The following is a 16,890-nucleotide window of genomic DNA, read 5'->3' on the forward strand; positions in this document are numbered from 1 at the left end:
TACATAATAATTAGATGTTCCTACAAAAAATACACTAAAAGAAAATTATTAAAACTGCTAAATCAAAACATCCAATCCAGAAAATGGCAAAATTTAGTCTTAGTCCCTTTTAAAGTTATTTTAAAACATACGAAGACAATGCAAGTTGGCTAATGCTGCAAATATGTCATTTAGAAACTTACCAAAAGGACGTCTCAGTAAAGCTACTACAAGGGGCTGGTAATGGTGAGGGAAGTAGGCCTTCAGTGGAAATTTATGCTAAAATAATTTTTAAAAAAAAGTTATTTTAAGAGCTTTCTGGTCAGTTTTCAAAACAAACCCACAGCAAACAATCTCATCTAACATACTAACTAGCAACACAGTCTGAAGCAAAAGAACACAAAAATAACTCTAAACTTAATTTTAAGATTTAGTACACAGAAGGGAGATAGTTGTGAAAAAAAAAAAATCATTATAAGTAATTATTTATGGATTTTTAAAAAAATACCTGCATTAAAAAAGATTCAGAGTATAAAAAAAAATACATCTTAATATTCTTAGTCTTTTTTTCCTGTAATCAAAAGAGTCTTGACTCTTAATTCATAAAGGCTAACAAATACTAATTAGTTTAATTTCATTTTCCACTGTAAACAGGCTCACGGATCATAACAAAACAAGAAATAATAATATCCACAAAATCTGAGGGCATGATGTGGATTATTGCATTATGTTCAATTAACAGAAAACTAAAATTCTTTGGATCTGATTCAGCACAACGTAAGGTTTTCATAGATAACAAACCTGTCGTCTATTTATCTGGGTGTGTGAAATTTGCATGATGTGAACATCGCTGCTTGTGTAAATGTGAGACTAACAGCATAACATCCTTTAATCTTGTTGCTCTGCAAGCATCTACAACAGGAATGTCCAACGTATACTATGAACTCCATCTGAAGTGAATTGAAAACAGGCTGACACCCAGGCCCAGAGGGTGCTGATGAGTGGCACAATGCCAAGCTGGAGGCCATAATCAGCAGAGTACCCATGGGGTCACTACTGGGCTCAGTCCAGTTTAATAGCTTTATTAACGATCTGGATGATGGGGCAGTGTGCACCCTCCGCAAGTTTACTGATGACACAAAACTGGGAGGAGTGGTGAATATATCAGAAGGTTGTGCTGCCATCCGGAGGCACCTCGTCAGGCTGGAGAAATGGTCTGATGGGAGCCTCGTGAAGTTCAGCAAGAAGTGCAAAGTCCTGCAACTGGGGAGGAACAATCCCAGGCAGCAGTGCATGCTGGGGGCCACTCAGCTACTCAAGCAGCTTTGCAAAAAAAGGCCCTGGGGTTCTGGTGGACACCGAGTTGGCCATGAGCTGTCTACGTATCATTGCCACTAAGGAGGCTAACAGTATTCTTGGCTGCATTAGGCAAAGTGCTGGTCAAGAGATGTAGTCCTTCAACTCTGCTCAGCACTGGTGAGGTGGCATCCGGAGTTGTGTGTGCAGTTCTGGGCTCCCCAGTAAAAGAGAGACCTGGACATACTGGAAAGAGTCCAATGTAGGGCCACCAAGGTGATGAAGGGACTGAAGCACCTCTCTTACGAGGAAAGGCTGAGAAAACTGGGACTGTTCAGGCTGGAGAAGAGAAGGTTTGGAGGGATCTCATTTATAAACACCTGAATGGAGGGTGCAAGGATGACAGAGCCAGGCTCTTTAAAGTGGTGCCCAGTGATGGGATAAGAGGCAACAGGCATAAACTGAAACACCAGAGGGTCCCCCTGAACATCAGGAAACACTTTTTTACCATGCAGGTGACTGATCAGGCTGGGCTGACACAGTTTGCCCAGACAGGTGGTGGAGTTTCTGTCCTTGGAGATACTCAAAAGCTGTCTGGACATGGTGCTGTGCAAACCTGCTTTAAATGACCCTGCCTGAAAAGAAGGTTTAGACCAGATGATCAACAGAAGTCCATTCCAGCCTCAGCCATTCTGTGATTCAAGTCTCCATACCAACAACCTTAGAAGTCTTCTGGCTTCTTCCTTTAGGAATAAGAGTCAGCAAATAGATCACCTCTTGAAATGCAGACCAGGAATACAGACTATAGAATGTGACAAATCTCTAAACCCAATGAAGACCACATTCAGTCTAAGAAAAAACTTACTTAATTTGTGAAATTCATCTATGCACCTTATAAATAAATGGGGTGACACATTCTCTCTCTATTTTTGTTGTTATTGTTCTGTAAACAACAGTTAATTTTAATTACAGCACAGTAATATGTGCGGTATTCTTAGGCAGTCAATGTATCACTGGTATGGTAAGACTCTAAGAGCGTACTTGTCAAATGGAATTAGGCTAATTAAAAATTAATAATCCCTGTACTAAAGTATGTGTGTAGCCAATTAGCTTGCATCAAGAATCCCCAGGAAAAAGCAGCTCTTGACACAGTCAGTAGAGGCCAAGACAAACCACAGCGTGAGTTACGTATCAAAACGGTATTGTAAAGCATGTAAAAACCAGTTTTCAGCATATGGTTTAAGTAAAGTAAAAAAAAATAAATAAGTAAAAATCGTCTTGTACCATACACACAGTATTTTAAGCAGTTCTTTCCTGACATAGACCATCACGAACAGCAAAACAAGGTACCAAGAGATAGAACTACTTTGGATGTAGCTGATTATAATAATTACCATGATATCAAATGGGAAATAAAAGTTGATGACTGGCTTAAAATATTTATGCAGCTATTTAAAACAACATTCCCAGGTGAAAAACACTGACAGTCCTAAGGGAAAACAATCCTGGAGAAAATTATAATTTCCATCAAATAAAAACAAGAGCTTTCAGTTCATGAATTCACAACTAACTTTTCACAACTAACTTGACCTTATCCTCAAGTCAGCTCTCACTGCTATCACAAACTGGAATGAAATTTGCTTCTACACAAGACAGAGAAGGTCATCCCAACATCTCAACCCAGTACAGCCTACAAAGTTATCAGAAAAAACAGCACACACTGCAATAGGGAATCATTCTCCTCCTACCTACCTTGCAAACCTGTGCAGCTGCCAGACATGACCTGGTTCTTCAAAACATGTTTGGGACACATCTGTTTGCATAGTCTTTTTTCAGTCAACTGTACTCTAAATTCCTATGGCCTCAGATGATCCAGCCATAACCTTCTTCAGCTTCTATCATTACTGGTAAAACCATTAATTTGCTCCAGTAACATTTCTTATGGTAAACATTAATGGTAAAACCAAGAAATGTTATTGGAGCAAATTAAATCCCCTATCAAGGACATCCAGATACTACAAAAATGGTTGCCCTATGAATATATGTAATACTGGTAGACCACAAAAAAAAAAAAAAAAAATCACAGTGATTTAAACAATATTTAGGAAGTAGTCTGTGCCTGCATATTTTTATGTCAACTGTTAGTTAATATTACAGTTGATTCATAAACTGTGAAACAAGGGATTTTAAATTCTAAGAATGAAGATAGTATCTAAATTAAAAACCCATGAATTAAACTGTATAAAAGTCAAATACAGGAAACTTAACATTTAAAACCACTTTCAAAGAATTGGGCAATAGTCCATGTTGCGATGTCAGCAGATGAAGAACTTTCACCATGAATCAAACATCACCTGCACAACAGGATTAGCCCTTAGGTGTCTGATGGGTGTGGGATCTTTACTTGTGTTCTCCACCCAGTCACCCACACCTGGGGCTACACAACATGCTGCTGCCATGAAACCAGGGTGGCATAAAATTAACACGCAAGGCACCTAAATATTAAGCAACACAGCTGCAGTTTCATCCTTAAATCATATTGCCTGAAGCTAGAAGACAGATTCAATCACAATGCTAATTAAAGGTCAGTACAGCACAAGTTCCCAGATGAAGTCCCCACATTTTCTTAACTACCATTTCCCCAAATGGATGCAAAAATCAAACGAATGAAAAATGTATTTGAGTCTAAACCAAAAACTATTAAATGATAGGATAATTTCCAAACTTACATCATATGCATTGGAGTTAAAAACAAGCAAAACTGTCAGGATGTGAAGTGACAGTGATCCTGTAATCTAAAAAATGTTTGTAACCTATAAACAAAACTTATTCATATCTCCCATTGTAAAAATGTAAAGTAAGAAGCTGATCTTGCTGATGGTTAAAGTAGTACATACAAAAGTAAATCTACTTAATTCAGTTCAGTAAGAACAGTGTAAACTTCTGTGCAGAAGAAGAGATGTTAAGCTGGGAAATTTGAAGCTTTAAACTGAGGAAAAACTCCCGAGGCATTAATGACCAGAAACTGAAACTGTTTTGCATGCTGCGTGTTCTACCTTTTGGTATTTGGTATCCTACTTACTGTTATTTGTGGAGGGATTGAGTGTGGGGGACACAGACAGGGAATGGGAACGAGGCTGGGGTTATGACCTCTGTTTCATGTATTATAAAGAACCCTACAACTGCAAAAGAAAAACTAATCTGAAGTTCTTCATCCTGTCTGTCAAAGGTGCATGACGATAATGATGCTCATTGTACAGACAGAAACTTCAGCACCATGACAACTGCCCTCGACAAAAACAACAGCTTGTATGTTCTCAACAGGTTGTAGGATTATTTCAGGATAAACTCAGGTAAATTGCTCTGGTATATTGGTTTCACGCTGCATTTTTATTGACGGTTGAAAATGTCTGAACTAAACTTTGGCGTGCATGTACAGCCATAGAGTTGCTACCGTTTCACTCATTATATTCAGTCACCATTCCTATCAGCAGAATTGTTATTTTCTTGCAAAATTATGTATGTTCTCATTGAAAGGAAACATTAAGAAGTAGGTCTTGACCAACCTGCTTGTTTTCATTCTGGAGAACCTGAACGAAGAGCTGTGTAAACACCTGTATTATGGTCATAACTTCTGGAGTTCCATCAGTTTCCAGCAGTGCATTCCTAAGCATAAATATTGAAGTTAGATTATGACAGATTAGATAATTATTCCCCCAAACACACCACTGTTATTGAAAGGAAGGAAAAAAAGGTACATTCCTCCTAGGCTGTAGCTTCAAGCTGTGTTTGAGCTCATCACACTAATTATGCCAGTGTGGAAACTGATAGAATACCAATTTCACGTTTTTGTTTCCTTTTGTTTTTAAGAAAACATATACAACCCCTACAGATACTTTGGATTTATGTGCATAGAGTATACACACAGAAATGTAGAATTTTCCTTACCAATACGGGAAAACTGATAAAAATAAAAATCGGACTATCAGACTATCAGACTTTACTAGGCAAATTTGGTTTTAGAACAGTCTCATTGGGTTCAAGGCAAGTATTCCTATGCCTACAGTTAGGCATATTTCATTGCTTTGTTGGAAGGCATCCATGGGCCATCTCAAATTAGAAAGAAATTACAATCTCCTGGGGCATGGTACCTGGAGGAAAAATATGAGAGAGAAAGAGGGACTTTAGGAGAGACTTAAATTGTTAAGTACTGCACTCCTAGTGTAGTCAGAAGAAATGAAAAAAAAAAAAAAAAAGTTGTCAATCAAATTTAAAAGTTCCATCTATAGCAAACTAGACAAGAAGACCAAACTTAAATATTAAATAATACAGCTGCAGTTCAATCACTGTCTCTCCTTACTGATCATCAAGCAGCACAAACAGAAATTAGTATACACCAAATGCATACTTTGGATCAGTAATTACTGCAGATTTAATTAGAGACTGATTCCAAAGTCCTTTCATTGGTGAAATCATAAAATCCATTCTGGAGGTTCAGGAATGTGAACCCTTTAACTGACTTTCCATAGGGCATAATGAAAACTTGAGCAAATGGAGCACAAAAGTACGTGGACAGCCAAGAGTAATTTTCATTCCCATCCTTAAAAGATGTGTAATGGTCAGGAGAAAATTGTTCAAAGTAAGCTGACACTGGGATTTAATATACTTTTTTTATTAGAGACTTATTTTTTTTCCATAACAATCAAGAAGACGAGAACAACGAACACATTACTGTAATTCAGAAATTTCATAAAGCTGCAGGCAAATATAATCTCTAGTTTAAACACAAGAAATAGTACACAAACTCAGGCCAGGCTTATGGACTTTATAGCTGCACAGAGCAACAAAGTAAGCTTCTACTTTGTAGAAAAAAAAATCATTAATATCTTGTATCTGCATCTCCCTGTGAAGAAACAATTTAGCACATTAAAGCTCAATAACAATCATGCAAATAGTAGGAAAAGTTATTCCTGAAAGAGACAAAGTTTAGATGTGTGCTTCTAAGAGTGTACTGCCTCTGCCCTGCACTACAGTTTCTGCAGTAGAGGCTCCTCTGTCAGTACCTGAACATATGCACCTGGAAGGCTTTTTTTTTTTTTTTTTTATTTTTCCCTTCTTATAAAGGAAAACACTTGATGAACAAAGATCATCAGCTTCTTCTTAGCATTACTGTTGTATCAAATCTGATTACCACAGCAATAGACCATCTCAAAAAGAATGATAAAATAAGAAGAAAGACAAGCAAAGAGAAAAAAACATTGAAACTACAAAGGACTGGAAGCCCCCATGTGGTGAACAATATACATAGCTTCAAAATAATGCATTCGAACAGAAACTCATTAATAACAGGCAGATCAATAGCTTAGTGCAAATAAGAGCATATCTGATGTTAATCCTGAAGATAATTAACATAATGTCAAAGATGCCACATTGGTAAATGCAAATATTATAGCTACATTCCACCTTCATGCTGGCATGGGCCAAGCCATTACAGAGTATTTACAGTTTTCACATCAAAATAATATTTCAACAACAAATCTCTACTATAGAATAAAATAAATTTCAATTTCTAAAGGCTAAAATACAATGTAGTCAATTATAATCGACAGTTATAACGTAACTTTCAATAAAGTACTCGGGATTTTTAACATTTGCTATTATTTGCAGTATATTACACAAAGGGGTATACTGAGGCATTCTGCTAAGAGTATATTCTATTAAAACATATCTCATGAAGGAAAATCTCAGTGTTTAGACTGGTAATTTCACACACTTTCCACTATAATTTCAAAACTTACTTGAAGATTTCATTAACAATTCTGAAAATGGCAGGATGGCTTGCTGCTTGTGGCTGTTTGTAAAGAAATGAAAGGAAATTAGTCATTAAGAAGCAACTCAAACAACTGTATAATCTATGGCTTAATTAATGGATACTATTATGCTGCAATTATTAAACTGTAAATCTTACCTCAACTCTTACTAAACACTCAGATTTTCTCAGGGTTATATTCTCCAAAATAACTACATTAAAATCATGAAGGGACAGCCACAGCAATACCAAGCAGGCTAACAGCTGATAAATGCAAACACCTGGGATACCAAACTGTTTATGACAACAATCACTAAAAATACTAAAACTGGCAGATAAAACAGGTTGTTGCATGCAATTGCTGGAGGCGAAAGACATGGAGAAGATTTTAAAAAGCTTTTTTCTTGCCTTTAAAGATGATTCTTTTTGGATGTGCTTAGAGATTCTTGATACATCTTCAAAATGAAATTCCAGAAATTATATTTACTTCCTTTGTCTTTAGTACTACCACATGCATTTTGGTCCAAGACATATTTTCACAGTATTATGTTCTGTTAATTTCAGGGTTGCTAATATGAGCTAAATATCTCAGTGCATCAACTATTTTATTTTTTTTTTAATTAGTGAAGCTTTTTATATTTTTGATTCTACCACATAAAAGACTATTTTAAGAAAATTATATTAAACATGCATGGGTAAACACACTACTTGCTAATCCCATGTTCTTAAATTCTAAGATTTATGTAGGCTTTTATAAAGCAGTAATATTATACTCCTATTTACATGTTCTCCAAAGTGCATTAGCTTAAGTAAAAGTAAAACAAACATAAAGCAAACTCGTGTTTTTTTGTTGTTGTTGTTGTTTGTTTGTTTTTGTTGGTGGTGTTGTTTTGTCCTGAAATTAGCACCTGAAGATTTGATGAGAATATAATTACTCAGGAATCTGGAACGATGCATGTCTGGTTAATTGCATATTACATACTTCAAGATGCATGGAAGGAGTACACATGGCATTTATTGTAACAGCTCTAAGTGTCTGAAGCACCATTCCAAAGAAAACTTTTTTGCATTTGTTTCAAGCTAAAAAGTATCTAGTAAATGCGATTTTTCTTTTTGCTTTTTAATTACACACAGGCAGAAGGAGGACTTTACCCTATATGACAACCTCAGAAAACAAAAAGACAACCTTTAAGACAAACTGCCTAGAAAAGCTCTTAAAAGGACAGTTTTTGTTTTGTTTTGCTTTGTTTTGTTTTGTTTTCCCTCACAGTTATCTTTGCATATTGGAAATACTAGGTAGAACCTTATTTTTATGTTTCACCACACTGTCACATGGCTGTAGCTAGGTTTGTCCTATTGAACGTATGCCATCTAGCGTTCATGAATATTTACAGTTGGTTGCTTTGATGTATGAAAAACAGCATTCAGGTTGTTGCAGGGCTGGTCTCCAAAATTCCACAGTTAGAGGGAGGAAAAAGAAAAAAGAAAAAACAAACAAACAAACAAACAAACAAACAAAAAAAAAAAAAAAAAAAAAAAAAAAAAAACAACCAACTGGCTGGATGTGACAAACAAGCAAACAAGACTTATTTTTTCTTTTAAAGAAAACCTGGACTAGACAACCTCCAGACATCCTTTCCAATCTCAGCCACTGTATGGAAACAGTGGAGAGTTAAAGCTATGTTTACCAGTCCTGTGGGTTAAATGGTTGAATTCAGCAATTTCTCTGATGCCTTCAGATACTCTACCCACCTTTAACATACAAACCCCCTTTTGCCTAAGATATGTTGGGTGCAAACTAACAGGGTCCACCAGTACGTTCCCCCACATATAAAGATCAAACCATGGCTCTTTTGCAAAAGACCAAAATAAATTTTCAATTCTGAAAGTCTACTCATTAAGGAAAAAAAAAAAAAAAGTTACCTAATTTCACAAGATTTTGATAATAGACTGTATCCATTAATTTGAAAATACTCAAAATAAGAATAGTATCCATAGCACCAAAGTTTTCAAGGCTATCTGAAGATGGATAATGTGCCTTTGGTGTAGCATGGCATACTAGAGCAATTCTGGAGCTTGGGAGGGATTCTCAAGTTTGGGAGGGTTTCTCACAGGGTTTCTGGGTTTTAACATTATTCTCTTTTTTTCTTTTTTCTTCCCTCCACCCCCAAATGAGAGATTTTTGTATTTGAATAATCTTGTCTGCAATTACATGATATTTTTTAGAGAAAGCTCAGAAAATCTAACATCTTGTCTACCGGCAGCTTGTTCAATCACTTTTCAAACATGCACATTCCATATAGCACAACACGTGCTAAGCTGAAAAGATCCAAATGCAGGGAAATGTAATTGCATGTGTAATATCATGATTACATATTTTCAAGAGTGTGAGATGTGGAGCTTCAAAAACAAAACAAAACAAAACAAAAATCAAACAAAAACAGAGCCATTTGCCATTTTTAAAAGGAGCAAAATAGGAAAAATACTTTTTCCCTTTTTTCATTCACCAGTGACTTTGCCTGACTGCCATGCCTTTTCAAATATGAGGGAGAGTGGTTTGGCAAGCACATCAGAAGATGACAAATATTAAGCCTTCTCAACCTATTGCAATATAGTAGGGTTTTCTTATATCTTTGAATGAAATAAAACTTCTTTGGAAAGCTATCTAAGAACAGAATACAAATCATAATCGACATTGATTTGTTTGCATACTTCTTTACAAAAATGGGCTTAAAATTAGTGTATATATATGCATATATCTCTAGTAAAGTATAACATTCTGATGTGTTTTTACTTAAATTTTAGTTGTTTATTCACACACAAAATATTCAACATTACTTCAGCAAGGAAGACATCTATCCACCCACCAAATTCTGAAGAAGCCAAAAAACAATTTGTGATGGTCACTTCACTTGTTTTTGTTACTTTTCAATAACCATAGAATTTCCAATATTAATTCCAGTTTAGACCAAAAACCCACAAACCTAATAGCATACCACATAAGACTACAAGTTAGTGGACCATCACACTATAATTACACTTGGAATTCAAATATGAGTATTTCATATCAAATTGCTATTACAATAGAAGTATAGTATTTTATAACCACAGGGGTACTGTAGGTCACTATGAGGCTTATGTACAGTTTGGTTGCTGTTTCAAAATATTTTGTTTAGATAAATGGCCTTGATAATGCAATTACAAAATAGCTTAATGATTTTTCTTTCTTATCATATACTATAATCAAAACACCAACATATACCTGCCTATTTGTACTCTGTAGGTCTTCTTTCAAATAGAAGAAATGTCTAAACCTATCAATTGGCGACTCACATTTCCACTTTTTTATTACTATACCCATAAAGCAAAGAGGTCACATCCAATAAATGCCTTCATCCAACTGTCAAAACATGCATACCCATACTCCCAAATAAATATTCAAATGTCTTTCAGGCAGGCTGTTGGATTCAAGGTGCTGACAGATCTAACACCACACAACTATCCTTACAGTACCAGGTACAAGCTGTATATCATTAGATATTGTAGACCACAGTTTCTAGATCCAATCTTTTCCCTCTATAATTCTGAAGATTGTAATCCCATTGTTTTTAATTCCTAAACCATCTCCCTTTTATACATCCTCTCTCTTCTGTCAACTGCTACCAATAAACTACATGCATCTTCCAAATGCTCTCATCTTTATGCCTGCCTTCATTCCACTCCTTGTCCACAGGATGTCCTCTCTAAACCAGCATTCAAAGCTGCTGCTCTGGTCCTTCCCCTTCGTGAATGTCTTTTTTTGAACGTATCAAGTCTTTGGAGCTGAGACAAAGAAGAATAATTTAAGTGTGCTAGCACAGTAAGGTTCCGTTATTTTGAGATATCAGGATGTGATAAAACAATGTAGGCATGAAAGTCATTAACAAACACCTATAAACCAATAATTAAAACAAACATTTTACTTCCTGCTACATCCTAACTTAGACTTTTCTTCTCAGCCATGTGTGGTACCATGTACTGCATTCAATGCATAGTGTATCTGATACATAAAACTATGTACAGGCCTTGTGTATAAGCTTTGCTTTCTGGGATACTAGAATCCCAGATGATGCACAATATGCTGTTGATGCCAAGCATTTATGAGATTTGCAAGTACTATAAAGACCCCCTAAAATAGAAATTTGCAGATTCAATTAAAACAGAAGAATTTTTAAAACTTTAGACTTCCTATCTAAAATACTTAATCTTTCATAGGTGGAAAATAAGACGTGATGTACCATTTTTGAGTGCTATCTATCTTAAGAAATACGTAATTTAAGTGTGTAGTACTTATGTTTTCTCACACTCTAAGTAACCAGTTTGCATATAGCATTGCTAACTAGCTCATTATTTTGTAAGAGGTACAGCGTCACTATGTTTTCTAACAGGAAAGAGTTTTGGTGCATTTTAAAATAGATCATAATCACAGTTTAAGAAATGTTATGTATTAAGAATTTTATTCAAGTTTTCAAACAAAACCAAGTAACTAAGCAGTCCATAATAATAGTAAACTACAAGGCATTTCAACTTCAGCAGTCTAAACTGCTAAACTTCAATGGGCACAGAGACTGAGGTAAAAACAGATTCAAATCCTCCCTGGCAAAAGGGGATAATTTTTAAAGACAGAGGCAGGTATGCAGTACTCCTACCAACAGGATTCTCAATTTCTTCATCTGTTTTTCATCACAGGATGAAACTTCTTTTTTGCCTTCAGTCAATTAATTATAAAAAAATAAAAAATTAGTGAAATTTATGACTTGAGATTTGCTTTCAGCAATGCCAAAGTTATTGCCACATGACAGCCCCGTTCCCTCAAAGATGCTGACATATTTGAAAACCATCACTTCCTAAGCCTGAAAGAGCAGTATCAAATGTACTACAACATTGTACATACCAGAAATGAGTCTTTTATGACAGAAGCCACTTCTTCCAGTGAATTCATCTGAATGGAAACCAGCTGGTCTAAAACATGTAACGTAGCATTTTCAAGGCTTGGTAAGTGACGAAGCCAGAGACTGAGGACAGCTGATTCTGAAAGGGAGATTTTCTTCCTGGGTTAGAGGAAAAAAATAGTGTTTTTTCCTTGAAAAAATGGAAGACATGCAAAAATGTAACTTTTACTTTTTCTTTTTTGCTGCAGGTTGATCTCCTGCAGCAAAAGAGAAAATCTTGTTTGCAGTACTCTATTCAGTATAAAAAAAAATAGTGGTAAAGAGTAATAAGGAATCGTCATCACCTAAAAATGATACTTTCCTACACATCTTTAAAATCTAAAAACCTGGTTATATCAGACCCCAGCAAATGTAACTAGAGGGTTTGAGACTGGTATTTGCTTAACCCCAGAGAAAGGTTAGACTCTATACCCACTCATTTTCATGCCCAGACAGTTTCCTGTAGATCTGTCTGCTCAGAGAGTATCAGCAGCTGGCAGGTAAGCACGAAGGTCCTATACAATTTTACTACTGGCTGCGTCAAAGCATTACCTGTCTTCGCACAGTAATAAGGAAAAAATCAAAAAGAACTAGGCAGAGGTAGATAATTCTTGACCCTACCAACACTAACAGGAGCCAATGCTCCTGTCAGATAAATGCTTCAGAAGAGAAATCTCTCTTCACCTAAAGCTTTCAGCTATAGCTCAGCTGAAGTATAGTGTTATATCACTAGGAAACAGAAGGCATAGTTTATTTTGAGACAGCACCACAATGTGCTGGCACACATCAAAACCTTTTACAGTAACCACCCAAGAAGAACAGGTACTGCAGTACAAAACATCCCGGAACATTTTTGCAGCAATTATTATTATTTCAGATCAAAAACTTAAAAACAAAACAAAACCTAAATAACAAGAAATACATGTCTTGCAGTTAAGATTAAAAATAATTAGACAGAAGAGTACACGCAGACTGAAGCTACTGATAAAAAATAAAAGAATACTAGCAGGAAGATTTAACGCCATTTTAGGTTCTGATTTTTTAATGTTTTTTATCATGCCCTTGCTTAAGTATCAGCCTTCAAAATTTTTATTTCTATTGAAAAGCTGTTTTTTCATTCAAGTCTATTAAATAGCTTACTTTAAAATTGTACTTCTGTAGACAGGAAGAAACATATCCTTAGAATTTCAAATTTTTTAAGTATTGCCCAGTTTTGGGATGCTGTATAATTAATATGGTATCACTATTAAAGCACATATGCACATCAGAATAAATTATGAATGATGAGAGATATTTTTCCACAATCCTCTTATTTTCTTTATTTTTGCAGTAGCACGGTAGGTATTGTGAACATTATGCCAAGAAAAGAAATCTAAGAAGGTGTTCTTAGATGTATTCGAGCTCCAAGAGTTAAAAACCATATATGAAGAAAACTGTAGTCATTATCTTTCTGTGACTGAAATTTCAGTCTCAGTGGGACACCACTAAGTTCTGGGAGCACCATGAGCCACAGTTTTCTTCCTAGTATTTACTGACCCTGTTTCTTGGAGCAGGCTTCACCCGTGTTCAGAAAGAAAACTGTGACCAGAATGCAATGACAGAGTTAGGGAACAGAATTAAATTATTAAAGTGGAAAAAAATACAAGTACATTCATCTTAAGATAACAAGATCTTCAGTAGCAAGCCAAGAGTGTACCATGCAAATGACTTGTGAGCCTACATCTTCTCTCAGTGAAACCAAATATTTTTTGTCAAGGGGCCTGTATGAGTCACTTTGTCAAAAAGACACATGAACTGAATTATTTTTGCTCACTGTGATAAACAAGTAGCTCAAAGATTAAGCAATGTTTATTTTAATCAGAAGGACCTCTTACAACCATCTAAAGGGTTTAGACTCACTTTATGAAGTGGCAAAAGCATGTCACGATCGACTGCCTATTGGCTCACTGTCATTAGTATAAATTATCCATGCTGAAACTGCATACTTGCTCTGCATTACTGCTTGTAGACCACATTCATTCTGAAGCCATGCAAAAAGGATGACTAAAAGGCAGCTCACCCTTCTTTGAGACTCACCTTTCACTACAGACTTTGCACCTTTCACTACAGACCTTCACATTCCTTTTCTTCCTGTTTTCCTCGACTTTCAGGAGCACGTGCACAAACTAGTACCTGCGCTTTTTCTATGGATTACTGATTTTTGCTGGAATGCTCAGAGGAGCAATGATGTATATAATGCTAAAAAATCTCAGAAATAATGCTCTTGGCTAAGGGGAAGCAATTAAAACTTTGATTAAAAAAGAAGAGAAATGGGTAATTGTAGTAAAGGATTCACAAAGGATCCTTTCTAGTATCCAAAAAAAAAAAAAAAAAAATCTGTAATACATAATTGCAACTTGATTACTGTTTTTTGTTGTTGTTGTTTGTGTTTTACATTTTTATTTACCTTTTTATTTTTAAAGCTTTGATTTATATTTGTCTAGCATTAGGTGATCTTTTATTTGTCCCACACTAAGATCACCAAATCCTCTGAAAATAATGACAGTCCTAGAGTAAGTCAAGAGAAATGAGCAGTGCACAGATCTGATATTCTTGCAACTGCATCCTATGTTATCTCATAAATATGTTGTAACATCCTGCTACTTCAAGTCTGGCAGCTTCAGAAGGAGTTCAGAGAAAGTCATGTCACATGCGATTCAAACACGAGATGCCAGAGACTCCTAAATCAAAGATAAGCTGTCATCTGTCAGGATTGAGTGGAATTTCCTAGCTGGCCAAAGGTGACCGAAATTGTCTGGTGACACAGGTACACAACAACTTTGTCACAAAACAGAATTAGGAACCATCTTTCTCAGTTACAACTTGAATAAATCAAACTGTCTTTTCTTCCCTGGCACAGCCAATCTTGCTGATGTTCAGATTCTCTCAGCTGGCTTTCATCCATAGATTGATTTTATCAAAACAGTGGCTTTAGTGGCAGCAAAACAAGCAAAACTGTATTTCACAAATTGCTTCTATAAGCCTCATTAAAAATAATCTGCTGAAAATCAGCAGAACTGAAAATCTTGAGAATCATTTTCACAGAAAAAAAAAAAAGAGAGAAATATGGAACCACTTAAACAAGAATTTATCTCATGCATTGAAAAGTAAAGATGGCTCTGAAAATGTCAAGTTACGCATGCTGATACACCTAGATGAAAAGTAGATAACATTTCTATTAAAAGCAATCATATCGTTCACCAGCTTCCTAAAATCCTAAAACTTTTACCTTTGTTTTAGAGAAAAGGTGGGATAAAGGCATAGTATTTAAAGCTGTTATGCCACAAATTGTAAATCAGCACTTTAAAATTCTGCTTTGGCTGACAACCTGAGCTCTGCCATTCAAGTGCAAAGAAAGTATCTTATTATAATACAGAAGATGTAGAGTGCATTCAGCATACAAGTTTAAAGAAAAGACATTTAATTGAATTAATCTTTATCACAGAAAGCAGAAAGATCATATGGACCTTACTTTAAATCATACAGCTACTTACTTTAGAAAGGCATCATTCACAGCCTCCAGGAACTGTGAGCTCAGGATTTCTTTTGATGAGCCTCCATGGTAAAGAAGAAGAGTTTCCAGCAGTGGAGTTATATCAGGCAAAGTAATAAGAGGGAGACAGAAAAGGGACACAGCATTCACACGACTGGCTGGAACACTGAGGAAAAATAATACAGAAAAGAAAAGTCAAAATTTAAATTTCTAAACCAACAAGGTAAGAAAAACAAAATTAATTCCAGAAGATTAAACACAAGAGATGAATAACTGACTGCAGAAAAATATATATATTTATTGGAATAACTGTTGACTTACCATTCTGCATTGCCTATTGCATATTGTCTGACAGAAGTGTGATATTTTAGTGCAGAAAGAATACCACATGAGGGATATCAAACCAATTCTGAAGTGCAGCTAGTTATGTTCACTCAGTAATTACTGCCTTCCTAGCAGGAAATACTTTGCCCTTCCCGGAAAACAGCAAAGGACAGGTAAAGAAGCCTACAGTTTCACAGCTCCCATGTACATTTGTTAGATTCTCACAAGAGACAACCTATCTGCTTTTAACACCTCCTGTTTCCTTGACCTCTCTCCTCTCAACAGAGAGAACTGCTATGAACCAAACACTACAAATCCTGCTGACTTCAAGCATTCGAGCAAAAACTGTTTGTCTTGCAGTTAAAGAAATATGTAATGAATTTCAATCTTTATGTACGAACCACTCACTTGACCTGCTTGCTAAAACTGCACTCTTGGAAATGACTAAAGATAGTGATTTAGCTTGCCACAAGACTAAGAATAAAAATGTCACACATAAATATATTTTGAAACATGGAAGCTGATCCCAAAATATGTTGCCTAAAAAAGGTCACTGGCATATGTTGTGACAAAATGCTATGATTTGTAGACACAGAACCATAGTGATATCCACAGTGAGAGAAATAAAACATGACACCTTTTCAAAGACTCAGATTTCTGATTAAGTACCCAATCAAACATATACTTAAGGTTTTTCACTGAAATACTTTGAGATACAGTTTTGCTATGAGAAGTGATTATGTAGGAATGATAATTATTAGGCTAATATTTATTCTGCAGTAGTATTTTCCAGGCTACACATGCTAAGTTCGCAGGCCTTAGACTCTTTTTTTGAATCAGTTTCCTTTAAAAAAAAAAATCTAATTCCTCATCCAGGATTAGCAAATGCTAGCTGCTTACTTTACTGTTACTTTTAACTCTGGAAGAAAAACCCTGCAAAGGCATTTTTTTTCTTCTTTTACATAATCTTTAAAATATGT

At 35.6% G+C, this 16,890-nt stretch overlaps 1 protein-coding gene across 1 annotated transcript in view; it reads right to left on the bottom strand.

Annotated features, from left to right (window-relative positions):
* FANCC (FA complementation group C) overlaps positions 1–16,890 on the bottom strand; it is a 75,007-nt gene that overhangs the window by 11,623 nt on the left and 46,494 nt on the right. The window contains 5 exon segments of the mRNA XM_084503875.1: positions 183–258; positions 4,842–4,941; positions 7,074–7,126; positions 12,018–12,174; positions 15,588–15,752. Of these exon segments, the coding sequence (XP_084360001.1) occupies positions 183–258; positions 4,842–4,941; positions 7,074–7,126; positions 12,018–12,174; positions 15,588–15,752 (551 nt within the window).

Source organism: Aythya ferina (genome assembly GCF_964211825.1).
Source record: "Aythya ferina genome assembly, chromosome: Z".
Classification (NCBI taxonomy): Eukaryota; Metazoa; Chordata; class Aves; order Anseriformes; family Anatidae; genus Aythya; species Aythya ferina.